At 35.6% G+C, this 27,656-nt stretch overlaps 1 protein-coding gene across 1 annotated transcript; it reads left to right on the plus strand.

The window, feature by feature from the left end:
• The first annotated feature begins 402 nt into the window (after positions 1–402).
• TEX55 (testis expressed 55) lies at positions 403–27,656 on the plus strand. The gene is made up of 5 exons (XM_069471972.1): positions 403–1,626; positions 2,206–2,352; positions 5,282–5,341; positions 26,158–26,345; positions 27,572–27,656. The coding sequence occupies exons 1-5, from the start codon at positions 403–405 to the stop codon at positions 27,654–27,656; spliced, it is 1,704 nt and encodes a 567-aa protein (XP_069328073.1).

The raw sequence follows: 27,656 nt of genomic DNA on the forward strand, positions 1-27,656 counted from the left end.
GCGGTTCATTTGTTAACATGGGGGTGGGGGTGTTAATCAGAGGGGCGGTACCTGAGAAGGCTCATTTCAAACACGTGGCCCTGAACCTCCCGAAACAAGGAAACAACGGAGCCCTGAGGCCTAGTCCCTAGGGGGTGGGGGAGACGCTCTAGTTGCCAGAATGGGGCAATCACGTGGCGCTGGGTTCACACTGCGCCGTGGGCTGACGGGCAGGCTTTTTCCTGGACCGTGGCCGCGCCAAGCCCTCAGCCAGGTGTCCCAGGCGGCAGAAGAGCCTGGCGGGGAGGAGGCCCCAACAAAGCCCGCAGAAATCATGTCACGCTCCTGCAATGTCACCTAGACGACCCAGCCCAGCCCCACCCACAGCGCCTGGCAACCTCCACCAGTCAAGGACAGAAGAAAATGGAAGAGCCTCCAGAAGAGGCTCCAGCCAAATCCTTGGAACATGAAAGCACAGCTGTGCCCTCATCAGCCGGCGACACTACGGGCCAGGCAGAAGACCACCAGAAGAACCAGGCCACAGGGGAGGCAGATGACCAAACTGATCACAGAATAGCTGGCCAAAGTGCCAAAAGTGTGTCTGGCCAGGCTGAACCCAACATATTTGGTCAAGCTGAGGACAAAGTGTCTGAACTCCATGGGCATGAAACATCAGGCCAGACAGACCCTGTTTATGGTGCTGACCTTAGAGTATATGATCAAGTTGACCAAAGATCATCTGAACAGACCGAAGGCAAGGCATCTAGCCAGGCCTATAATGAAGAGCAGGAACAGAGTGATGACCAGGAGTCTGGCCTGACGGACCAAAGGACTTCTGAACAAAGATTGTCCACACTATCTAACGGAAGGCCTTCCAGACAAACTGACCACAGGATGTCCAGCGAGGTGGAGAGGAGAGCTTCTGAGCAGGCCGACCACGGGATGTCCAGCGAGGCAGAGAGGAGAGCTTCTGAACAGATTTACAGCGGATTATCCAGCCTGGCTGAGAGAACGTCTGAACAGATTGATGATAAATTGCCCATGCCATCTGACCAGAGAGCTTCTGAACAGACTGACCGCAGAATGTCAGGCCAGGCTGAGGGAAGAACTCTTGAGCAGATTAACCAAAGATCGTCTGGCCTGGCTAACCAAGGAACTTCTGATCAGGCAGATCTCAGATCCTCTGGCCTGGTTGACCATAAAACATCTGTAGAGACTCACCACCCAGTGTATGGCCAAGGCCCCAAACTACCTGAACGCCAGGCTGATCAACTTCCAGTTAAAGAGGCTGACTCCAGTGAATCTGACCAGGTTCACTTAGCAGAAAAACAAGATGATCACAAAGAAGACCACCTGTCTTACTATGGAACACTTGGCAAGTCTGAGGACTGTGAGGACAAAGAGGCTGACTACAGAGTAAAACCCCGCAAATTTGAGGACAGGCAAATAGACAATTCCAAGCTTTCAGATGAAGTAGAAAATGAAACTGCAAGAGCAACCATTATCCAAGCCAACCCAGTTGATGCCAAACCCACCAGTAATTTCCAAGCAAAGGGCCAAGGCTTTCTGCAAAGATTCCCCTCCATCCCATCTAAATTGGACTATGTCACCAGTAAAGAAAATACTCGAGCCTCAGAAACCAACCCTGTAGGTTAAAGATGCATTTGATATCTATCTGGGGGGTTGGCAACCAGGACAGGGCCTGTAAGCGTGGGTGTAGGGGTACGGAGTAGGAGGACATATGTCAGGTCAAGGTTGGGGAATAAACCCACATGTTGTAGTATGTGTGACCCATAAGTTTCAGGAAGGGCAGAAGGGTGGAAAATAAAAGAGATGTATTGCCTTCTCTATTACCCTAAGGCCATTCGGGAAGAGTGAACAAACTAGGATTCAGGAAACCTGGGTTTCAAGTCCTGCTTCTGCTACTAACTTTGTGATGCTAAGTCATTTTCCCTCTCTGGGCTTCTACCAAGGGAAGGAATTTGGGGTTGATTAGAGATCCCTGTGAGGGGAACAGTATTTGAAGTTGATTGGAGATGTCTAAGGTACCTCCCAGAGCTTGAGGTGCATTATATTGCCTAGAGGATCAGCCAGGTCTCATAAAAATGTGTCTTTTCTCCAGCTTGTGGTGTTAAGGTCCCATCAACACCAGATTTCACTGATACAAACAATTCCTGGGACTTTCTGGTTTATTAAAGACTCTTTGGGGATGTTTTTAAATTTCAGGGTGTTTTTCCAGAATTTGAGCAAGGAAGAAGATCTTATGGATACCATCAAATTTATAGGAGGAGGTTCCCTTCTATAGTATATGAAGATCCTTATGAAGTTTCACTCCGATACATGGAAAAACATCGCATTCTGCAAATATTCCAGGTAAACCTCTCAATCCCTCTCTTTAACTGTGAGTTTTTCAAGAGATACAAGATAGGGTATATGCTGTAAAAAGGGATGTAATGTAATTGAGAGGTCATTAAGTACAGCAAGATGTACTTACCAAAAGTAGTAAATGATAAACACCAAATGGATGATGCCATGATATGAAACTCTTTAGAGGAAGTAGAGGTCAGGTGCATTGGTTGATAGGGAAAAACGTGACCCAGGTTAAAGTTTTAGCCAGACTAGGAAGAAAGGAAAAAATATTGGTGATTGAAAAGAAGGGGGAAAAAAAAGTATAATACAGTCATGCCTTGATTAATGACAGGGGTACATTCTGAGAAATGCATCCTAAGGCAATTTTGTCATTGTCCAAACATCATAGAGAATACTTAGAGGGTATAGCCTGCTACACACCTAGGCTATATGGTATAGCCTATTACTCCTAGGTTACAAACCTATGCAGCATGTTACTGTACTGAATACTGGAAGCAATGGTAAGTATTTGTGTCTCTAAACATAGAAAAGGTACAGTGAAATTACCATATAAAAGATAAAATATGCTACCCCTGTATAAGGCACTTACCATAAATGGAGCTTGCAGGACTAGAAGTTGCTCTGGGTGAGTCAGTGAGTGAGCGGTAAGTGAAAGTGAGGGCCTAGGACATTACTGTACACTACTATAGACATTGTAAACACTGTACACTTAGGTTACACTAAATTTTTTCTTTCTTCAATAATATATTAACTTTAGCTTACTATAACGTTTCTACTTTATAAACTTTTAATTTTTTTAACTTTTTGACTCTTGAATAACATTTAGCTTAAAACATGAACCCTTTGTACAGCTGTACAAAAATACGTTCTTTCTTTATATTCTTATTCTATATGCTTTTTTCTATTTTTAAAATTTTTTATTTTTATTTTGTACTTTTTAAACTTCTTTGTTAAAAACTAAGACACGAACACACACACTAGCCTGGGTTTACATAGGGTCAGGATCATCAATATCACTGTCTTCCATCTTCACATCTTGTCCCACTGGAAGGTCTTCAGGGGCAGTAACATGCATGGAGCTGTCCATCCTATGCTAACAATGCCTTCTTCGGGAATGTCTCCTGAAAGACTTGCCTGAGGTTGTTTTACAGTTAACTTTTTTTTGCATGTAAGTAGAAGGAGTACTCTAAAATAATCATAAAAAGTATATTATAGTACATACATAAACCAATAACATAGTCATTTATTATCATTATCAAGTATTATGTCCTGTACATAATTTTATGTGCCACCCTTTCATGCAACTGGCAGCACAAAAGGTTTGTTTACACCAGCATCACCAGAAACATACATTATTACAGCTATAATGTCACTAGGTGATAGGAATTTTTAAGTTCCCTTATATTAATAATCTTATGGGACCACCATGGTGTATGTGGTCTCTCATTGACCAAAATGTCGTTATACGGTGCATGACTGTACTTTCAAAAGATGACCAATTTTGTGACCACCTAATAATCCACATTTTCTAGGGTGAAAAAGAAATAGTTAAAAATTGCTTCTAATTCTTGAAATTACAAATCTCATTGACCTCAGGTTGTGTTGCTGGAACCTTCCTTAAAATATGACATTCCTTGACCAATACAGAATTATAAGAGATTATCATGTATACACACATATGTATATTTTTGATATTTGGTGGGTTATTTTGTGCTTGTTTGCCTGGCATGTTTATTTTTATGTTAATATTATTTACACAGCAATGCACATATACATGTAAAATAACATATGTACATGAAATAACTTTGTGGTTAAAAAGGTATAAAATAAGAATGGCTCACCTCAAATGAAGGCATTTAAACTGGAAATGTTTAAATTTAAAGAAATAGAAACTAAAGGAAAGTACATAAATTTTTTTGCAATCTGTTAGCCCAAGGCTCAAATCCTAAATTTGCCACTTCTTATCTTTGTGATTTGGGGAAAATTACTTAACTTCTGTGAACCTCAGATTTCTCGTAGAAAATAGAGATAAGTGGTGTCTATTTCATAAACCCTGATTTATGCCTTTTCCTTCTTTAAATGTGCTTTTGTTGGGAGAGTACTAATGACTGAGTTTCTGGAATTAATTATTAAGCTGAAGGGTGAAACCTGTTGAAGAAAGTAGAGTTTTATAAATAATTTTATAAACAATTTTCTTCATCTGTCAAGAAAAATTAATGCTTATGCATGCAGTGTTGTTATAAGAAAAATTAGTACTCAAATATGTGTTTAATGGAAATATATATGAAATGCATGATTGAATGATGTGGGTGCATTAAAAAGAACTGAATATTTTATACCTGAAATTTACCTGATTGTTATTCCCTGCAAATAAGAACTGTGTTTACTTTATTATTTTTTTATTTATTCAATAACATCAAAAAAGCATAAAAGTGAATCTCTGAAGTTTTATATATATACTTTCTCATTTAAAATTATAATACTAAACATCATTTTTACTATTTAGAATCAAATGTCTCAGAAGGAAGTTTCTATGCAAAATCATATAATGTTTCAAATTTTTTATTCAAAAGACTTTCCTTTGATTATTCTTTGAAGCAAATACTTTTTAAATTTCTCAGTCCATCAACATCACAATTCTCAAAGCAAAAACTTTCTCCAACACTTTCTTACTACCTCTTTGATTTTGGAAACCAGTAAGAATAGCCATTACTGTTTATTACTAAGTTTTTATTCCTCTGAATTTTACCCCTAATTTGCCAAATTTTTATCAGTAGTAATAAAGTAAATTGCTACTTTGTAGAGATACATGAATTTCTTCAAATTGGTATGGTACATATTAGGTTAGTGGGAAAGACTGCATCGGATATAATCTGACCACATAACTTTGGCTCAGAACCATAATGCGATTCCTCATGCTCTCTCTCAGCAGATCACTGAAAACTTAGTCTATGAAAAGCCAGAGGACCCCCTGAATTTTATGCTGTGCCAGGTATGCAATGGGAGTAAAAAAGCAACCTTCTTATTCCCTTTATTGTAAAGTGTAGCACACGTACAGCAAAGGGTGCACAACAAAATGTGTACAACTCTGTATTATCATGAAGTAAACTTACCTATAACTATCATTCAGGTTAGAAAACAAAATAAAACATTGCTAGCATCCCAGACGTCCTTCCTTTCCCTCAGTTATTACTTCTCACAAAAGGACTCTTACTCTGACCTCTATGATCATGACTTCCTCACTTTTCTTTATAATTTTATCATTAAACCTTAATCATGAAACACTTTTGTTTAGATTTGTCAGCTTTTTGAACTGTGCATAAAGAGAACCATATACTATATATTCATTTGTCTCTGTTTTCTTTTGCTCAAAATCATGTCAGGGAGATTGATCCAAGTTGTGTGCAGTTCATTCCTTTCCATTGCTGTACAGCATTCATTGCATGAAATACCACTACGTATCCATTCTATTTTTGATGGACATGCAGGTCATTTCCAGCTTGGAGGTATTACAAAAAAATCTTGCGATGAACCTTCTTGTATATGTCTCTTGATGACACTTCTCTCTTGAGTACATACCTTGAAAAGTAATTGCTGGATTGTAGGATATGTGTTTGCTCAGCTTTAGTAGATTATTTCAAACAATTTTCCAAAGTGATTGTACCAATTTATATTCCCACCAATACTGTGTAAGCATCCTTATCAATGCTTAATACTTACTGTTAGTGTTTTTAGCATTAGCCATTTTGTTAAGTGAATAGTAATATATCATTACAGTTTCATTTTGCTTTTTCCTAATTAGTGAGGTGTTGCATACCTTTTCACTTGTTTATTGGCCATTTGGGAATACTTGTTTTTCTATTGTATTGTTTGTCTTTTTTGTAATCATTAGTAACAGTTTTCTATACATTTTGGTTATGAGTTCTTTGTTGATTATGCTTGTTGCAGGTATCTTTCTACTCTTCCCTTTCTAACTCTTAAATGTATCTTTTCATGAACAGAAATTCTTAATTTTATTATAGTCAAATTTAACAATCTTTTTCTTTATGATTAGTACTTCCAGTGTCCTATTTTAGAAGTCTCTCCTTAGCCGGAGCTCCTAACCATCCATCATTTTCTATATTATCTCATAGAGGTTTGTTTGTGGTTGGTTTTTTTAAACTGGGGTGGGTGGTTTTGTTTCTTTGTTGTTTGCCTTTCACATTTACTGATGCACCATTAGTCTGGAACTGATTTTCTGCGGGTGTGAGGTGGGGTCAAGTTTCATTCTCTTCCAAGCAGATATGCAGTTGACCAAGCATCTTTTGATAAAAAGACCATACTGTCTACACTATTCTTTATTTGATTTATGCTGTATATTTGTGTATCCTTGCTTCAAAACAAGACTGTCTTAATTAGTGTGCATTACAATAAGTTTTAATATCTAGTAGAGCAACTCCTCCTACTTTTCATTTAAAAGATCCTGGCTATTCTTGGGCCTGTATATTTTCATATCAGTTTTTAGAATTACTTGTCAAGTTATACAAACATACATAGGTACATACCCAAACACACACTGATGGGATTTTTATTGGGATTGTATTGAATCTGTAGATCAGTATGGGGAGAAGTAATCATTTTAAAATGGGTGTTTCCGATCTTTGATCCTCTCCATTTATTTTGGTATTTGAAAATTTCTCTCAGTACAGTTATTATTTGCCTAAAGGTTTTACATACATTTTGATGGATTTATTCATAAGAATTTTACATTTTTGATACTATTATAAATAAAAACTTCTAAAATTTTAGGTTCTAATTGCTGGCACAAAATACAACTAATTTTTTGTTGGTATTGTATCCAGCAACCTTACTAAACTCAACTTATTAATTCTAATAATGTATTTGTTTATTCTTTGGGTGTTTCTTTTTTATTATTTGTATGAATTTAAGGAGTAATTTTTATTATTTGTATGAATTTAAGGAGTAATTTTGTTGCATGGATATATAAGATTATTTGGTGGTAAAGTCTGGGCTTTCAGTGTATCCATCACCCAAATAATGTACATTGTACCAATTAATGTCTCATCTCTTACCTCCCCCGCTCTCGCCCACCCTTCCAAGTCTCCAATATCTATTATTCCATACTCTATGTCCATGTGTGCACATTATTAAGCTCCCACTTGTAGGTGAGAACATGCAGTATTTGACTTTCTGTTTCTGAGTTATTTCACTTAAGATAATGGCTTTCGGTTCAATCCATATTCCTGCAAAAGACATGATTTCATTCTGTTTTATGGCTAAATAGTATTCTATTATGTATATAAACCACATTTTCTTTATCTATTGATGGACACTTAAGTTGATCCCATATCTTTGCTATGGTGAATAGTGCTGCAATAAACATATGAGTGCAAGTATCTTTTTGATATAATGATTTCTTTTCCTTTGGGTAAATAGCAGTAGTGGGATTAGAGGATCTAATGGTAGTGCTCCATACTGTATTTCATAGAGGTTGTACTAATTTATATTCCCACAAACAGTGTATAAGCATTCCTTTTTCTTTGCATTCTCACCAATATCTGTTATTTTTTGACCTCTTAATAATAATCATTCTGACTGGGGTAAGGTGACATCTCATTGTGGTTTTAATTTGCATTTCTCTGATGATTAGTGATGTTGAGCATTTTTTCATATGCTTCTTGGCCATGTGTGTATCTTCTTTTGAAAAATGTCTGTTCATGTCATTTGCCCACTTTTTAATGGGGTTTTTGTTGAGTCAGTTATTTGAGTTCCTTATAAATTCTGGATATTGGTGCCCTGTCAGTTGCATAGTTTGAAAATATTTTCTCCCATTCTGTAGGTTGTCTCTGTTGATTATTTCTTTGTCTGTGAAGAAGCTTTTTAGTTTAATTAAGTCCCATTTGTCTATTTTTGGTTTTGTTACTATTGCTTTTGAGGTCGTAATCATGAATTCTTTGCCTAGCCCAAGGTCCAAAAGAGTTTTCCCTAGGTTTTCTACTAGTATGTTTATAGTTTTAGGACTTACATGTAAGTCTTTAATCCATCTTGAGTTGATTTTTGTATATGGTGAAAGGTAGGAGTCCAGTTTCACTCTTCTACATATGGCAATCAAATTTTCCCCACACTATTTATTGAAAAGCGTGTCCTTTCCCCAGTGTATGTTTTTGTCAACTTTGCCAAAGATCAGTTGGCTATAGATAGGTGGCTTTAACCCTAGGTTCTCTATTCTGTTCCATTGATCTATGTGTCTATTTTTATGCAAGTACCGTGCTTTCTTGGTTCTTACAGCCTTGTAGTATAATCTGAGGTCAGGTAATGTGATTCCTCCAGCTTTGTTCTTTTTTTTAAGATTGTTGTAACTATTTGAGCTCTTTTTTGGTTTGGGGATTTTAAGATTTTTTCTAATTCTATAAAAAATGACATTGGTATTTTAATAGGGATTGCATTGAATCTGTAGGTTGCTTTGGGCAGTATGGTTATATTGTATTGTATTTTTTGAGACAGGATCTTACTCTGTTGCCCAGGCTAAAGTGTAGTGACATTATCATAGCTCACCGCAACCTCAGACTCCTGGGCTCAAGTGATTCTTCTGCCTCAGCCCCCCAAGTAGCTGGGACTACAGGCACACACCATCACACTTGACTAATTTTTTTTTAATTTTTTGTAGAGATGGGATCTTGCTATGTTGCTCAGGCTGGTCTGGGACTCCTGACCTCAAGCAATCCTCCTGCCTCAGCCTCCCAAAGTGCTAGGAATACAGGCATGAGCCACTGCGCCCAGCCAGTATGGTCATTTTAACCCCTAAAAACTAAAACAAGACATGACTGCCCACTTTCACCTCTCCTATTCTACATAGTACAGAGCAATCAGTCAAGAGAAAGAAATAAAAGGCATCTAAGTTGGAAAAGAGGAAGTCAAATTATCTCTGTTTGTTAACAATATGATCTTATACCTAGAAAACCCTAAAGACTCCTCCAAAAAAAATCTCTTAGATTTGATAAATGAATTCAGTAAAGTTGCAAGATAAAAAATCAACATATGAAAGTCAGTAGCATTTGTACACATCGATAACAATCAAGCTGAGAACCAAATCAAGAAAGCAATCCTATTTACAATAACTACAAAAAAAAAAAAAAATACCTAGGAATGTATTTAACAAAGGAGGTGAAAGATCCCTATAAGGAAAACTACAAAACACTGATGAAAGAAATTGTAGATGACAGAAACAAATGGAAAAACATTCCATTCCCATGGATTGGAAGAACTAATATCATTAAAATGATTTTGAGTGTTTCTACATATATAATCATATCATTTGCAAATAGTAACCATTTTATTTTGACCTTTACAATCCTTATTCTTTTTTCCTCCTTGTCTTATTGCATGTATTATATTAGGTCATTAAATATGAAATGTCTGATTTCGAATCAACAGTGTAGTTTATTATATCTTAAACAAGAAGCAGTACAACTAATCAAAGTATGTACCCAAACTATCGACACAGTTTTGCCATCTTAACAGTAGCTTGTTTATGCCAGCAGCAAAGAAGCCTGGAGAGCGAGTGGCGATAAAATCTCAAAAGACATTTCCACAGCTTGTTGAGAATTGAATATTTTTCCTTGCAAGAAGTGTTCCAAAGCCTGGAAGATGTGATAGTCAGAGGGTGCAAGGTCTGGTGAATGTGGTGGACAACATAGTGTTTCCAAGTCCAGCTTCTATAATCTGAACAGCCTTGTTTGTGTGACATGTGATAGAGTGTGGTCTTGCAAGAGGATTGGCCTGTCTCTATTGACCAATCTCGGCTACTTAATCATAAGCATCCTCATCAGTTCATTTACTTGGTTGTAGTAGACATCCACTGTAATCAATTGACCAGGTTTCATGAAGCTGTAGTGAATAATACCAGTGCCGGACCACAAAACAGACACTATGAGCTTTTTTTGATAAATGTTTGGTTTTGGACCGTGTTTTGGCATTTCATCATTATCCAACCATTGTGCTGAATGCTCACAATTGTCAAAAAGAATCTATTTTTCATCACATGTAACAATATGGTGTAGAAATTTTTCACCTTTATGTCGTGACAACAAAGAAAGGCAAGCTTCAAGACAATGTCTCCTCTGAAGCTCATTTAATTCATGCAGAATCCATCTATTCAGTTTCTTTACCTTGCCCATTTGTTTCAAATGGTCCAATATTGTTGGAATAGTAATGTCAAATCTTGCTGGTATGTCACACTTACGTTGAGATGGATTCCCTTCTACTACCACTTTTGGCTCATCATTATCCACCTTGGTCTCAGGTCACCCATGTGGCTCATTTTCAAGATTAAAATCATCAGAACAGAACTTCTCAAACCATCAACGTACTTTGTGTTCATTAGCCACATCCCCCACCCCAAACACTTCGTTGATCTTTCAAGCTATCTGCGATGCATTTGTTCCATGATGGAACTCATATTTGAAAATAACGAGTTTTTGACTTATCCATGGTTTCACAAAAATTGCTCTAAAAATATATGAAAGATAATCACAAGCCAAAATGTGCGTTTGCAAGACTGAGGATGTACCTTCACAATAAAAATAAAATAAAAAGTGTCAAAGTGAAATGTCAGAGATAGCAACTGTCAAACTTAGTACTTAATAGGATATTTCATACTTAATAACCTAATTTGTGATGGCAGAGCCCACCGCCAAACACTGTTTCATTGGGCATTAACTTTCCAATATATGAATTTTGGGGGATACATTCTGACCATAGAAAGTATGAACATTTCAGGTCTTGCTTTTATGATGTTTTTAGAGTGGAACAGAGCAGTGATTAGTCTAGGACTAATTATTCCCCACTATTGAGGGAAGACCTTTTTAAGCATTCTACCCAAAGCCCCGCAAATCATGAAGTTTTCCAGCTGATTGTTGGGAAAAGACATTATTCCTGGACTGGTTCTTTCCTTGGCATGCAGGTGGTTATTTGAAGGAGGCCCTCTGCAGGTTTCCAGAGTTCTTTCTATGCAGTGTCTCCTCTCTGGGCACTCTGCCCTAGGATGCCTTGGTTTCCCCAGGATCTCAGATCTTTCTCCTCAACTCAGTAGTCTACAGGTTTTTTCTTGGTTTGTTGCTCTCTACTGAGGACAGAAAATTTTCTGAAGACCGTTAACTTGGGCAATCACAGGGCTTGCTTTGTTTTTTGTCTCTTGTGAGCATTATCCTTTGTTGCTTGATATCCAATGTCTTGAAAACTGTTGTTTTATATATGTTGTCCACTTTTTAATTGTTTCAAATAGGAGGCAAATTTGGTCATTGTGAGAAGAAAAAGAAACTCCACATCTTTGTGTTTTAATGCTTTTCATCTATTTTGAAAAAATTTCAGCCAACATTTTAAAAATATTGCTTCTGTCCCTTTTTTATTTCTTCTCTTTCAGGGAACAGAACATTCTCTGGAGGTTATTTTTGTAATGTTTTTTATTATAAAACTTTTCAAACATATGCAAAAATGGAGAATAGTATGTCGAACCTTTATGTGCCCATTACTCCTACTGAACAACTACCATCCCATAGCCTTATGTGATACATACCTTACCCACATTCCTTCTCTCTAGATTATCTTGCAGCAAATCCAGTCATCACATAATTTCATTTGTAAATATTTCAGAATGTATCTCTAAAAGACAAGTACTTTAAGAATAACCACAATACTATTTTCACCTTAAATATTTACCACTGATCCCCTAATATCAAGTAGCAAGTCAGTGTTCACATTTCACCTATTATCTATTTTTTGTTGTTTTAACTGGGCTTAAAATAAAGTCCATATATTTTGACTTATTGATAACGTCCTAGACCTATTGTATAAAGATTCCTCCTTCATTTCTTTCTCTCTTTTTATTTCTTACAATGTTTTTAATTGAAGAAACCAGGTTATTTTTCCTAAAGAGTTTCCCGTCTAGGTTTTTTGTCGATTGTTTCCCAATGATGTCATTTAACATGTTCTTCTATATGAAAACCCCATATTTCCTGCAAATTGCTAGCTATTATTATATCTAGTGAATTTATTAAAATCAGGTTCAATTTTTTTTGTCTTGGAAAGAGTACTTCATAGATGACTGTCTTATGTTCATCAGTTTTTGCATAATGTCTGCTCTTAGCAGCCATTGATCTTTTGTGCTATAAGCATTTACTGGTGATCATTCTTTGATCCATGCATTTATTAGGAATTGCAAAATGATGATATTCTAATTTTATCATTCCTTTTTCATTAATTAGCCATAATCCATCTCATCAACTGTTTGATGACCCTAAGGCACAGAATACATAGGAAAGAGGATATAGGGAGATACCGACTCTACAAAAAAAAAAAAAAATAGCACCAGGTGTGGTAGGTCATGCCTTTAGCCCAGCTGCTTGGGAGGCTGAGGAAGGAGGATCTCTTGAGCCCAGGAGTCTGAGGTTGCTGTGAACTCTGATCATGCCACTGCACTGTAGCCTGGGTAACAGAGCCAGACCCTGTCAAAAAAGGGAAGGAAGAAAGGGAGGAAGGAAGGGAGGGAGGGAAGGAGGAAGGGGGGAAAAGAAAGAAAGAAAGAAGGAAAGAAAGAAAGGAAGGAAGGAAGGAAGGAAGGGGGGAGGGAGGGAGGGAGGGAGGGAAAGGAAAAAAGGAAGAAAGAGAAAAGAAAGAAAGAAAGGAAAGAAAGAAAGGAAGGAAAGAAAGAGGAAAGAAAGAAGAAAGAGAGAAAGAACGAAAGAAGAAAGAGAAAGAAAGAAAGAGAGAGGGGGGGGAGGGAGGGAGGGAGAAAGAGAGAGAGAGAAAGAAAGGGAAAAGAAAGGAAAAAAGGAAGAAAGAGAAGAAAGAAAGAAGAGAGAAAGAAAGAGAGAGAAAGAAAGAAGAAAGAAAGAAAGAAAGAAAGAAAGAAAGAAAGAAAGAAAGAAAGAAAGAAAGAAGAAAGAAAGAAAGAAGAAAGAGAGAAAGAGAAAGGAAGGGAGGAAGGACGGGAGGAAGGAAGGAATGAAGGAAGAAGATAAATGGTTAACTCTTTTTATTTACCAGTTTTCAAAATAAAAATCTCTTATGGAATTACCTAAAACTGACCAATGGTTTTAGTATTATTATCAACTCAGATTTAAATTTATTTCATATATTTCAATACCTTGTAGTTATTATTCTTGCTGATGTTCATATTGTCCTATTTGAGGCCAATGGGAGCTTGTTCAGGATGGCCCCTAGCACTTTTAACACCCTAAGTTATCTCTGATCACTTCATTGCTTTATGCTATAACAAAATGTTCCAGAAATGACATATACTTTTTTTTTTAATCCAAATTTTAACAGGTAATGACTATATCTCCTTGCAAAATCTTAAGTTAATCTTTTTAATTTTAGTCATTCTAGTGGGTGTATAGTAATAATACGTTATTGTGGTTTTATTTTACATTCTCTGATTAATAAAAATGTTGAACATCTTTTTATGTATTTATTGGCTATTCATCTTTTTGAAGTATATGCTCAAATATTCTATTTATTTTTGGTTTTTTGTTATTGAGCTATAATAGTTTTTATATATTCTGGATATTAGTCTGTGGTTGTCAGATATATGTATTGCAAATATTTTCTCCCATTGTGTGACTTTCCTTTGATTTTTCTTTACAATATCTTTCAAAGAACAAACATTTTAAATTTTAATTTTGATAAAGTATGATTCATCATTCTTTCCTTTTAGGATTTGTACTTTTTGAGTTCTATCTAAGAAATATTTACCTAACCCAAACTGCAAAGATATTCTCTTATATTTTCTTCAAGATTTATCATCTTAGCTTTAAAATTTAGGTCTATGTTCCATTTTATAGTTAATTTTTGTGTATGGTACTGTATTAGTTTTCTTTTGCTGCTATAACAAATTATTAGAAAGCTAGTGGTCTAAATCAATACAAATTTCTTTGTGTAGGTCAGAAGTCTAATACAGGTCTTCTGTACAGACACAAATTGTCTTTTGTAGGCCAGAAGTCTGATACAGGTCTCACCATACTAAAATCAAGATGTTGGTAGGCTGTGTTCTTTTCTGGAGGCTTTAAGGGGGAATCCATTTCCTACTCTTTTTCATTGTTGGCAGAATCAGGACCCCATTTTCTTGCTTTCTATAGGCTGAGGGACAGTCCCAATTTCTAGAGACCTCTGCATTCTTTGGCTCAAGTCACCCTTTCCTTCATCTTCAAAACCAGCAATGACCAGTCAAGTTGTTTCATGAGTTCTGTGCTCCTAGTCAATCTAGCTAGGAGGTTACCCCCACCTTTTTTTTTTTTTTTTTTTTTTTTTTTTTTTGGTCCTTTCAGAGAACTGGCCTTTGGCTTTGTTGATTTTGTCTACTGTCTATATTTTCAATTTTGTTACCTTTTTGCATCCTTTATTATCTCCTTTCTTTCCCATAATTTGGATTTACTTTACCTTTTCTAGTTTCTTAAGGTAAAGCCTTAGAAACCTTTCTTCTTTTCTTTACTAATATAGACATTTAAAAATATTTTCCTCTAGACACTGCCTTAATTGCATGTCACAAATTTTGATATATTATATTTTCATTACCATTCAATTCAAAATGTTTTCTGATTTCCATTTGACCAATTTTTTATTTAGAAGTATGTTGTTTAATTTCCAAACATTGGGGGAGGGGTTTTCTAGATAATGTTATTTTTTATTTCCAATTTAATTTTCTTGTGCTCTGTAAAATTTCAATCTTTTAAAATGTATTGATACCTTTTTAATAGCTCATGTCTTAGTTTATTTTCTGTTGCTATAACAGAATATTATAGACTGGGTAATTTATAAAGAAAAGAAATTTATTTCTTACAGTTGTGGAGGCTAGGAAGTCCAAGAGCATGGCACCAGCATCTGGTGAGAGCCTTGTTGCTGCGTTGTAACATGTCGGAGGGCATAACAGGGTGAGAGGGCAAGCACATGTGCGCCAGCTTGCGTCTCTCTTCCTCTGCTTATAGACCCACTAGTCCTATCATGGAGGCCCCACCCTAGTGAGCTTATCTAATCTTAATTACCTTCCAAAGGCCTTACCTCCAATCAAAATATGAATTTGGGATTAAGTTTCCAACACATAAAATTTGTTCAAACCACAGCACCCAACATGTGGTCCATCTTGGTTAAAGTATCATATTATATTTGTGCTTGAAAAGAATGTGTATTCTGCTGTTGTTGATATAGTGTTCTACAAATATCACTTAGATAAAGGAGATTGATAGCATTGTTCAAATCTTCTATATCTTTCCTGATTTTTTTTCATTCTATCAATCACTGAAAAGGGGTATTTACATCTTCTAATGTGATTATGGAATGGGCCATTCTCCTTTTAATTCTGTTAATTTTCCCTTCATGTATTCTAAAATTCTGTTATGATGTACATTAATGATCATGATGTTTTTCTGATTAGTTAGCCTTTTATTATTATGAAATGTTCATCATTATCCTTGGTAATATTCTTTGTCTTGAAGTCTATTTTCCCTAAAATTAATATATCCAGTTCAGCTTTTGTATCTTCATGTCTTTCATACTTGGTATATATCTTTCCATCCATTTGTTTTCAACCTATCTGTGCTTTATATTTAAATTGTGTCTCTTATACGTAGTACATAGTTGGGTTGTAATTACTTTCTTATCTATTCTGAAAATATCTACTTTATAATTAAACCATTTAGACCAAGGTTGGCAAACTTTAGACCATGTGCTTTTAAATAACACACAAGTTAAGAAAGGATTTACATTTTCAAAGTGAGTGAAGAGGAAAAAGGAGAAAAGAAGAGGAGGAAGTGGAATCAGCAGCGGTGACAGAGACAGTATGTGTCCCACAAAGCCTAAAATATGTATCATCCAAGTCTTTGCAGAAAAAGTTTGCCATCCTTCATTTAGATCGTTATCATTTAACCTAATTATCAATATGTCTGAATTTAAATCTCTCATTTTATTATTTTCTGTTTGCCCCCTCTGTTTTTATATTCTTCTGTTGACTTTGGGATTATTTGAATAATTTTAATATTTTACTTAATTTATCTATTGGCTTTTTAGCTACACTTCTTCTCATTACTTTTTTAGTGGTTGCTATAAAGATTACAGTATACCTAACATTTCACATTATACTTAAAGTTAATGTTGTCCTACTTCACATAAAAGAGGGAAAGCTTACAACCAGATAGCTTTTATTCCTTTCCACCATCCTTCATGTTAAACTTATCATATGTATGAATATGATATCATTTTTGTTTTAAATAATCATGTGTTTTAAAGAACCTAAGAGGAAAGAATAACTTTTTACATTTATTCAGAAAATGTATATTTCTAACATTCTTCATTCATTTGTGAATTTCCAAGTTTCTTTCTGAAATTATTCTTCTCCAATCTGAAAAGCTTCTTTTAGCATGTCTTGTAACATTGCTGGCAGTGAATATTCTTGGTTTTCCTTCATCTAAAAATTTATTTCACTTTCATTATTGTAGGACATTTTTGCTGAATGTAGAATTCTAAGTTCTTCTCTCCTGAACTATTTAAAAATATGCTTTCACTATCTTCTATAATGTAAACTTTGTAATTTCTGAGAAGTCCACAGTCATCCAAATTATTGTTCCCTGTATCTAATGTGTCATTTTTCTCTGGCTGCCTTTATAATATTTTTATCTTTAGTTTCAAGGGACGTGATCATGATACTCATTGGAATTTACCTTTTTGGGGGCTAGCTAAGTTTCTTAAATCTATAAACTTACGTCTTTCACCAAATTTTAGAAGTTGTCTGCTATAATTTCTTCAGATATTTACCTGCCCCATTCTCTCATTTTCTTTCTTCTCTTCTTAAGACTTAAATTATCCTTATGTTAGAACTTTTGATATTGTCCTACAGATCCCTGAAATTCTTTTCATTTTTTTCAAGTTTTTTCTCTCTGTTCTTCAGATTGAATAGTTCTTTGGCTCTCACTGACTCATCTGTCATCTATGTTCTGCTATTAAGCCCATCCAGTGATTTTTTTATTTTTCAGTGATAATATATCTACTTGGTTCTTTTATATATTTTCTATTTCTCTTCTATTTTCTATATATTCTTTGATTTCTAGTGTATTTTCCTTTACTTCATTGAGCATAGTTATTACAGCTGCTTTAAAGTGCTTGTCTAGTAATTCCACCAGAGGATCACCTTGGAGTTGGCCTCTGTCGATTGTCTTTCCCCTTTAGAATGGGTTGCATCTTCTAGGTTTTCTGTAAGTGGGATAATTTTAGACAACCTTGGATATTGTTAATATTATATTATGTAGACTGAATTCCACTGTATTCCTCTGATGAATGTTGATGCTTTTGTTTGAGCTGGCAGTTAACATGTTTAGATTCAAACTGTAAGCTCTTTCTTTCCTTCTGTGGCTGATGGGTCATAGAGATCAATTCTTTAAGCTTTTGCTGCCTGACTTTGAATTTGTCCTATAAATACATGTTTCAAGGGTCAGGCTACTTCTCTGATTCCACAAAGACAGTGGGATTTCTATCAGAGCTTCAAGCATTCCTGCACTACCACAGCTATGGCTATGGCTGTAACTGCCATTGGGTCAAAGTTGAAAAACGAACCATTCCATGTTGGTCACTTGCTCCAAGTTTAGAATTCTCCAACATCTGCCAGTCTTTGTTTAGTCTCCAGAAACTTCAGGTAGTTGTGGGTTGTTTTGGTTAGGTTTTTTTGTTTGTTTGTTTGTTGGGGAGGTGGGGCTTGTATTTTGTTCATAGTGTACAGTTATTTGAGGATTTATTTTTAAGTGTCTTCTCCTGCATATAGAAAGCAGAGCTTCCTTTTTTAAAAATAATGTATGTATTTAAAGCTTTATCACATAAAATTAAGTATGTAGTATTTTCATTTTATTTAATTCAACAGTTTCTAACTTTCACTGTGATTTCTTCTTTAACTCGTGAGTTTTTGGATATTATTGATATAAATTATTAGATATTAAATTTTATAGTTATCTTTTGGTTTCTAAGTCAATTGTACTTTGCTTATAGAACATACTTTGCATGATGTCAAATCTTTGAAATGTGTTGACTTGTTTTATGACACAGCATATGGTTAATTGTAGTGAATGTATTATTTAGAGTTGAAAAAATATTTATTCTGCAATTATTGGAAAATGTTCTGAATATATCCATTAGGTCAGACTTGCTAAACAAGTTATTCAGGTTTTCTAACATGATTATGAATTTGCCTATCTCCCATAGTTTGGTCAGTTTTTGCTGTATATATGTGGTTGAGGATATATCATTAGGCACATATGAATTTAGAATTTTTATATCTGTCTGGCAAATTGAAGTTTTTTTATTTTTAAAAGTTGTACTATGAACTCTGACTACTCAGTTCAAGTTTATTGTAGCTATACCAGATTTATTTCAATTAATATTTAAGTGGTATATCTTTCTCTATCTTTATTACTTTTAACTTTTCCATGTCCTTAAATTTTTTTAGATGTATTTTCTATAAATAGCATATAATTGGGTTTTGCTTTTTTATCATTAGTATCCAAATCTGGCAAGCTTTTAACCTTTTACATTTGATATAATTAAAGATATATTTTGGTTTAAATCTCTTGTTTTGCCATGTACTATCTATTTGTCCTACCTGTTGTATTTCTCTTCTCTACTTTTTGCCATTTTTGTCACTCCTCTTTCCGCCTATTGGCTTAGAAGTTGTATACTTTTATACATTTTTTGGTTTCTTGTTAGAGTGATTTTTTTCAAATTAAAGACCTTTATTTTGTAAAGCAGTTGTAGTTTTAAAGGAAAATTGAGCAGAAATTACAGTGAGTTCCCATTTACCTCCTTATCCTTACCCTATCCCCTATCACTAATCTCTCCTATTATTAACATCTTACATTGGTGTGGTAATTTGTTACAAATCAAAGAGCCAACATTGATACATTGTTAGTAACTAACGTCCACAGTTTACATTAGGGTTCTTTCTTTATGTTGTACATTCTATGGTTTCTGACAAATGTATATGACATGTATCTGCCATAACAGTATCATACGGAATGTAGTCTCTGCCCTAATAGTCCTCTTAGTATTTTTAATGGTTCCCCTAGAAATTGCAACATGTATCTTTGACTTATCAAAGTCTAAATTATTTGTTCCAACTTAGTACAAGGACTTCTGTATTTTAAATGTCTACACATTTTAACCCCACAAAATATGGTGATTTTAAGTAGATCAAAATTGCAAATGGAAAAGAAAATTTTTTTTTATTCTTCTTAGGTGCAGGAAATGATGAGAAAAAGAGAACAAATGTGAAATCTGCAAAGAATGAATCGCTCTTCGGTACTGTTTACAATCATCAGTGTCAATACTATGTTCTGTTTTCTAATCTGAAAAATGGTTTTCAAATAGGCATTGGTGGTGAATGTGTTTTTTACTTTTTAAGTAAAAATCTATAGGGTATCTTTGTAAAATTCACATAACAGTTACAGATATCTCTGGCTAATCATACGAAAATATACATGTTATATCCATGCATTGATATTTCAGTACTCATTCCATTAAAGCCCTGAATAATAACAAGTTCACAAATCCTAAAGAGGATAAAGTACTATCAGCAATTTATGTGTACTTCTCATAAAGCATACAAATGTATCATGTCTCCAAGCTGTTTACAAAATTCTCACTCAGAAAATGTGTGGAAAATAATTTATAGCAGCACTTTTTTTCTCTTAATGAAAGATTTTTGTTGTAATATCTCTTTTGTATTTCTTAATACCTTCAACATATTTTTGTTGTTTTCCTCTTTAACCTTCTTGTCACACTGCCATTAGTGGATGTGATTTAATCTTTACCTAGGAATGCCTCACTTCTGATTTTTAACCTACAGCAAAACTCAAATATGTTACACTACTCTGTACACACCTGTGGGTGAGGCAGAATGTCACTTTCTCATTATCTTCATCCCCTGAAGAGTATCTACATCATGTGGAATGTATAACCAGTCCAACTGGTATTTTAAAGCAAAAAGTTTTAACTTGGTCTATCTGGTATGAGAGTGTCTGCCCGGAAATCATGACTGAGATGATCATCTGATACTACTTTTGTAAGATGAACCTTCCATTTAATTTCTATTTGAACATTAAAGGAGATGCGAGTCTTTACATTGTTCAGTTGATGACTTGGTAGGATTATGTGGTTGCATTAAAATGAATTAAGCTTCTGTTTGAACAATCACACCCAAACCTTACTTTTTAATATATATCTGACTTTCATTTCTCATAATTTTCAAAAAAAATTCCTTACAACTGCGAAATTTATTTAGTGTTTTCTTTCAGTTTTCCACAGAATGTATGTGTGCTCAGACTCAATAAATCCTCTCATTCAACAGATAAGGAGCTCGTCTGTTGACTGTGGGCTGGCAAAACAAGGTGAAAGTGGATAAACTTGTAGTGAACCTATGGGAAAAATTTGAGTGACATGACTAAGGTTATAACTAACCCATTGGTTGAACAAAATAACCCAAAGCTGGAAAAGTCAATAATATTATTAGTGATCAAAACCTTAAGTGTTATTGACTGAAATTAAGTATTAAATTTAGTTCACTGCTTTTCAGTCCTAATACCAGACAGCTTTTGCATGTTTCTTAAAGCAGAACACCTGAGATCCAACCACACCAGCCACTTCAGCCTTTTGCATTGGCTTTCTGTGATGCCTTTCACAACCGTCATTTTTGACCTTTCATAATGAGGCAGTGGACCAGAGGGGATGGGCTTGGTATGGTCCAGTGATCCTGTCTGAACTTGTTTGTTTGAAAGAGAAGGGAGAAAATGGATGGAGATCAAGCTTCATGTGCAGTGACTCAGGCTCTCCACCAAAATAGTTATCTAGTGTGGAAGATCAATCGACTAAAATTACATTAAATTCTTCTTAGTCCTTAAGGGGAAGGAAGTAGTCCCAGGCCAGGAGTGAGCACTAAAGGTGAGAATCTGGGTGGAACTAGTTGTCAAACAGAAGAGGAAGAGGAGTCTCAGAGCTGACCCTTTCAGAGTAAAACTGACAGAGGACATGGATGGCCATGTAGAATAAAAATGGGGAATAAAAGTTTCAATGTGATAATAATCAGAGATGAAAAGGCATAACCACCCTTGAAGGAATCCTTCAAGGTTGCTTATGAAGAAGGAATTATTCATATAGATATGAGGTATATGTCCCAAGTGTTGCTAAATGAGATAATATTTGTAAAAGCACTTAGAACAGTGCTGGGCATTGGTAGCCCTAATTATTTTGGTAGTATTATTATCAATATTAGTAATATCAGATTTTACCTGAGCAATTCAGGTCACCCTCCCTCACTCCATTTTTTAGCCACCCTGATATCCACACAGTAATAGCAAAGCTTCTAGAGCAGTTTTCCTGGGTCTATCCTCTCCTTCCATCTAAGGAATAAATACGACATCATTGGTCATTAGGGAAATGTAAATCAAAACCACAATGAGATATCACCTCATACTCATTAGGAAGGCTATAATAAAAAAGATAGATAATAGCAAGTTTTGGTGAGGATTTGAGAAATTGGAACCTTCATATGCTGCTGGTGGAATGTAAAGTGGTATAGCCACTTTGGAAAACAGTTTGGCAGTTCCTCAGAAAGTTAGATACTGTGTTATCAAATGACCCAGCAATCCTACACTTAGGTATATAGTCAAGAGAATTGAAAACATATGTCTACGCAAAAACTTGCACATGAATGTTTGTGGTAGCATTTATAATAACCAAAAAGTAGAAAAAAACCAACTGTCCATCGACTGATGAATGGATTTTTAAAAATGCAGTATATACGTACAATAGACTATCATTCAGCCTTAAAAATTAAGGGAATCTTGGCACATGCTACAACATAGATGCACGTTGGGGATATTATGCTAAATGAAATAAGCCAGTCACAAGAAGACAAATATTATAGGATTGCACTTACATGAGGTATCTAAAGTAGTCAAATTTGCAGAAACAGAAAGTTGGAAGCTAATTACCAGGGACTTAGGGGGAGGGGAAATGAGGAGCTATTTAATGAATTTAGATGATCAGTTTTCCAAGATGGAAAAGTGTGGAGATCTGTTGCACAACCATGTGAATGTACTTAACACTACTGAAGTGTACACTTAAAAATGGTTATAATGGTATAATATTTTATGTTATATGTTTTTTGCCACAATAAAAAATTTCTTTAATTCAAAATGAAAAAAAATGTAATATATGCATGCAATGGAATATTATTCAGCAATAAAAAGGAATGAAGTGCAGGAACATGACTATGACACGGATGAGCCTAGAAAAATACTACACTAAGTAAAATAAGCCAGACACAGAAGGCCACATATCATATGATTTCATTTATATGAAATGTCCAGGATAGGAAAATCCACAGAAACGGAAGTAGATTAGTGGCTGTCAGGGGCTGGAAGCGGGTGGTAATGGGAGGTGACTGCTACTGGGCATGAGGTTTCCTTTAGGAGTGACGAAAATATTTTGGAATTAAATCGTGGTAATGATTGCACAACTATGAATATTCTAAAGAGCACTGAATTCTACACTTCAAAAGGGTGAATTTATGGTATGTGAAATGTATATTAATAAAGCTATTTTTAAAGAAATGTGAAGGTTAATATTTTCAAGTTCCACCTTATGACAAAGAAGAGGGAGGAGAACATCTGTGAAACTCAGAAACAACAGAGACAGGAAGACTGAAGCCTCCCAGGAGAATTATCCTACTATTTCCCCCACTCTTTACAAATTCCCTGTTTCACTGTTTGGTCTCTTGCACATACTTTTTATAAATCTATTGTATTTATTTATTTGTTTTTTAGAGACAGGATGTCACTCTGTTGCCCAGGCTGGAGTACAGTGCCACAATCACAGCTCACTGCCGCCTCAAACTCCTGGGCTCAAGTGGTCCTACCATGTCAGCCTCCCAAGTAAATAGGACTACAAGCACATGCCACCAGGTCTGGCTAATTTAATTATTTTTTATAGAGATAGGGTCTTGCTATGTTGCTCAGGCTGGTCTCAAACATCTGGCCTCAAGTAATCCTACCATGTCAGCCTCCCAAGCAAATAGGACTACAAGCACATGCCACCAGGTCTGGCTAATTTAATTATTTTTTATAGAGATGGGGTCTTGCTATGTTGCTCAGACTGGTCTCAAACCTCTGGCCTTAAGTAATCCTCTGCCTCAGCCTCCCAAAGCCTTACGATTACAAGCATGAGCCACTGCACTCAGCCTACTTTATTTTTTTTAATTAACCTCCTAGTGTTTCTTGACTAGTAACTCATTCTCAGCTTTACTCAACCTCGCTTGTCCACCTATCTTCTTTTGCTCTTATGTCATTAACCTTGATATTAATTCTATTCAAACCCACCTATTCTTATATTTAAGTTGTGAGTATGTAAGTGTAATTATGTCTGTTGCTGTTTTTGTGTTCATATGTGCCTAGATGTGTTTGTGTGTACAGGTGTGAACAAGTATGTTTCCAGGTTACCGTGTACCTATGCTTCAATATTTACGTCAATTATTTGGTTGGGAACATTGTAAGAGTAAAACTCAGAGAGCATTGCGTCTTTATGAGTGGCAAACAATATTAGTGCATCAGTGCCTCATTAGGGTCTCAAAAGGCTATATTTTTCTTGTGGTGTTGGCAAAATTTGCAATAAGGGAACACCAGACGGAGAGTGGTAGTTCAGTCTGCTACTATGAACAGCTGGGATTCCAACAGTCAGAGTTAAATTGTCTGCCTAATTCTGTGTGTTTTTTTTTTTTAAGAAAAAGAAATTCTCCTCAGACTCCATTAAAATTATAATAAAGATTTACAAAAGGAAGTAAATCCACTAAAATACTCAAAGCAGGAGGGAGAGAAACCAGAGATTTCTATGATTTCTGAACACAGAAAGCAGATGGGATAGCAATGACAGGTGAACTAGGGCAGAAGCCACAGCTCAGAGTCCACAGGGGTAGCTAAGTGGAGGAGGAGCCTCCGAAGGAAGGAGATACAGATACAGAGGAAAGGAGTGAGCCGTGAGTATCTAAAGGACTTCTCTTTCCTAATGACCTTAACACGGTTTAGTCACCTACCACCAGCTACGCTAGTTTCACAAAAACTGCCCCACCTATGAAATGATTCATATAGACAAATTACACTACTAGAAATTACACTGAACCTGGAGAATTGTATAGGTAAAATTTGTGTCAAATTTTTATAATAAGAAAAAAAAAATGGGAATAATTCTCCAACCACCCATTGGTTAAACAAATTATGGCACATCCATGCAATGAAATTCTATCCATCCAATTAATATTGCTGTAATTCTTGTTTAATTGTATGAATGAATATAGTTGGATCTACCCCACATCACATAACAATATACCTCTACCTACATAACAATATACATATACATATGCATAAAAGGAGAGTCCAATAGGGAAAGAGACAGACCAAAAGGAATAAAAGAATATAAAAAATTAGGAAAATATGAAATCTTGTGTTGGAATGCTTTTTCTAAGCAGAATGCCAAAGGCAGAGATCATTAAGGAAAATATTTATATAATTGACATGAAAAACAAAAAAAATGTGTGGAGGAAAAAGTTACCAAAATGTTGAGTGATTAAGAGTAATAGTTGCAATATACATGATAGGTCAATATCCTAAATATGTAACAAGTTCCTACAAATAAATTTTTAAAACTATAAGTACCCCCAATTAAAGAAGAGGGCTAAAAATAGGAATGGGAAGCTTTCTAAATAATAGAAATTAAAACAAAAATTGATACTAATTAAATGTCTTTTATAGCTTTTTTAAAAAGATAACATCTAATATACCTAGAAGTACAGAGAAATGGGCACTTTCTTATACTGTTGTGGGGAGTATACATTTTATGACCTCTCTGAAATGCAATTTGACTGCGTGAATCAAAAAACTTAAAAATGAACATGGCCTTTAGTCAGATAATCTAATTCAAGAAATTTGTTCTAAGGAAATAATGAATATATTTTAAACTTTATGTGAAAGGATATTTTCTACAGCATTATTTATAATATTGAAAAATTTAAAAATAACCTGAATTTTCAACCTGAGGGGTTCAGTTAAATACATGATAGCATATTGATGTAGTGGGATATAATACATCCATTAAAATGATGTTGTAAATAATCACATAGGGAAATGTCTGCACCATACAGTTAAGTGAAAATAACTGGCTTAGAAGACTGTAAATAGCATGGTCTCAATTATGTGGGGAGAAATACAAAGAAGATAGGAAGTGCCGGAGGGTAGGGTTTTCTGCCTACTTTATTCATGCTAGAACTGTACCTGACACATAGTAATCCCTCAAATAGTTCCTGAATGGATGATTCTATACCAAAATGTTAATTGTGTTTATCACTGAGTAAGGAAGTATAGGTGATTTTTATCTTCTACAACACATAAACACTCATCTTGTTATCAGAATAAAATGATGAATGTTGTTTTAACAGCAGAGAATAATTTAGTGCCATTCTTAAATAAATGCAAATACCTTCATACAACTGGCACTTCGGTGGCACACTTTGGCACTTCTCAAGCATTACTTAATGTAATGATTCCCTCCCCCCTCCCCCCACCACTCCACTCCAGGACTGAGTAGAACTAATTCACACTAAACTACCCCAAATCAGAAATTCATTTATTCATTTGACACTATTCTATTCAGTTTGGGTTAGGCAGCAAGGGCAGGGAATGCTGCCTTGGCACAGCAAATGAACAATGCCAGACTTTGATTTGTTCTACAAAGGAAATAAAACAAGACGATGTAAGAGAAAGCAACTGGAGTGGAGGGTCCAAAGTACTTCAGCAGGCAATCGGGAAAGGCTTCTCAGAGGAAGCGAGAGCTGAGCTGCACCTGAAGGGTGACAAGGAGTCAGCCCTGGGGACAGCTAGGAAAAATGGATTCCCACTAGAGAGATCAGCAAACGCCATGTGGTTGGGGGATACGTAGAGTGAAAGGAGCACTAAGTGAAGTTGGAGAGAATCTTTTTGTTCACAGAGTGGATTTAAATGGCATCATAGAATTTCTATACCCAATATCTAATAAACAAAAACTTTTAAAAATCAAAAGCAGAGCTATTTACCAAATATCAAATTAAGAGAGAATTAAGTTCTAATTCAGTGTTCTTCAAAAACTGGTGGCCAACGGAATAAACAAGAAGGTTCCAGGGGAAGAGCAGAGAAACACCCCTGTGTTTATCAGAAGACAAAAGCCTGGAATTCTCAGTATGACCCTTAAATCCAAGCAGAGTTGCTTTGCCTCCTTGAACGTCTAGCCAGGAACTAGAGGGACGTGGGGAGCTGACTCCTTCTGATGAAAGTGCGGTGTCAGGGTCAGACTCAGAATTCAGAGCTGGACCCGAGCCCTGGAGTCTTCTAACATGACAGTTCAGGCCAAGGAAGAGACAACAACGAGGACTAAGAGGGAACAGCCAGAGAAGTAGAATAGGATTTTATGGAAGCCAGAAGAGGATGGGGTAGGCAGCTGTGTAGATTGCTGCTGAGAGACAGAGTAAATGAAGACCAAGAAGTGTTCGTTGAATTTGGCAAAATAGTGGCTTTTTGTAACTTGACAAGCAGTTTCAATGGAGTGGTGAGAATGGAGGCAAGATTGAATTTGGTTGAAGATTTATTGTGTTCAATAGATAAAAACAAACCAGTTGCTTAGGAAAAGTACAATTCTTCCAGATGCTGAGACCAGAGATGTTTTCCCTTGGGACCTCTGAGACCCAAAATGCTTGTACACGGCATCCTCAACATCTCTACAATAAACACAAGCTTTATAGAGTTGCTCCTTAATAATGGAAATCAGAGATATCACAGAGGGTTTTCTTTATTGGGTGAAAAATTGGGCTAAATGATTATTTTACTGAAATATAGTCATTCCATATAGTAACCATAAATGGTTATTGAAATAAGCTTAAATCCCTTCCAAATATAACAGTCTATTAATGCTGGGATATCCCTTTCCCAGAAAAGGTTTAGACAGGCTTTAAGAAGCTGTCTTGAGGTGGCCATAATCTAAACATATGAACTAAGTTAAGCATGTGTCATCTCCAGGAGCTGAAGGGAATATGGGAATGTCAATCTATGCAGAGTGAAAGGATGGCTAAGAGAAGAGACCCATTGAAAGTCAAAAAGCCTGAATTTTTCCATTTAAGGAAACTTTGTAAAGAGAGTAAAGACCAGCTGGAGAAAAAACAATTTTCAGAGGCCGTAGAGAATTCTGTGGACCTGGGCACCTGA

Source organism: Eulemur rufifrons, chromosome 7 (assembly GCF_041146395.1).
Source record: "Eulemur rufifrons isolate Redbay chromosome 7, OSU_ERuf_1, whole genome shotgun sequence".
Lineage (NCBI taxonomy): Eukaryota > Metazoa > Chordata > Mammalia > Primates > Lemuridae > Eulemur > Eulemur rufifrons.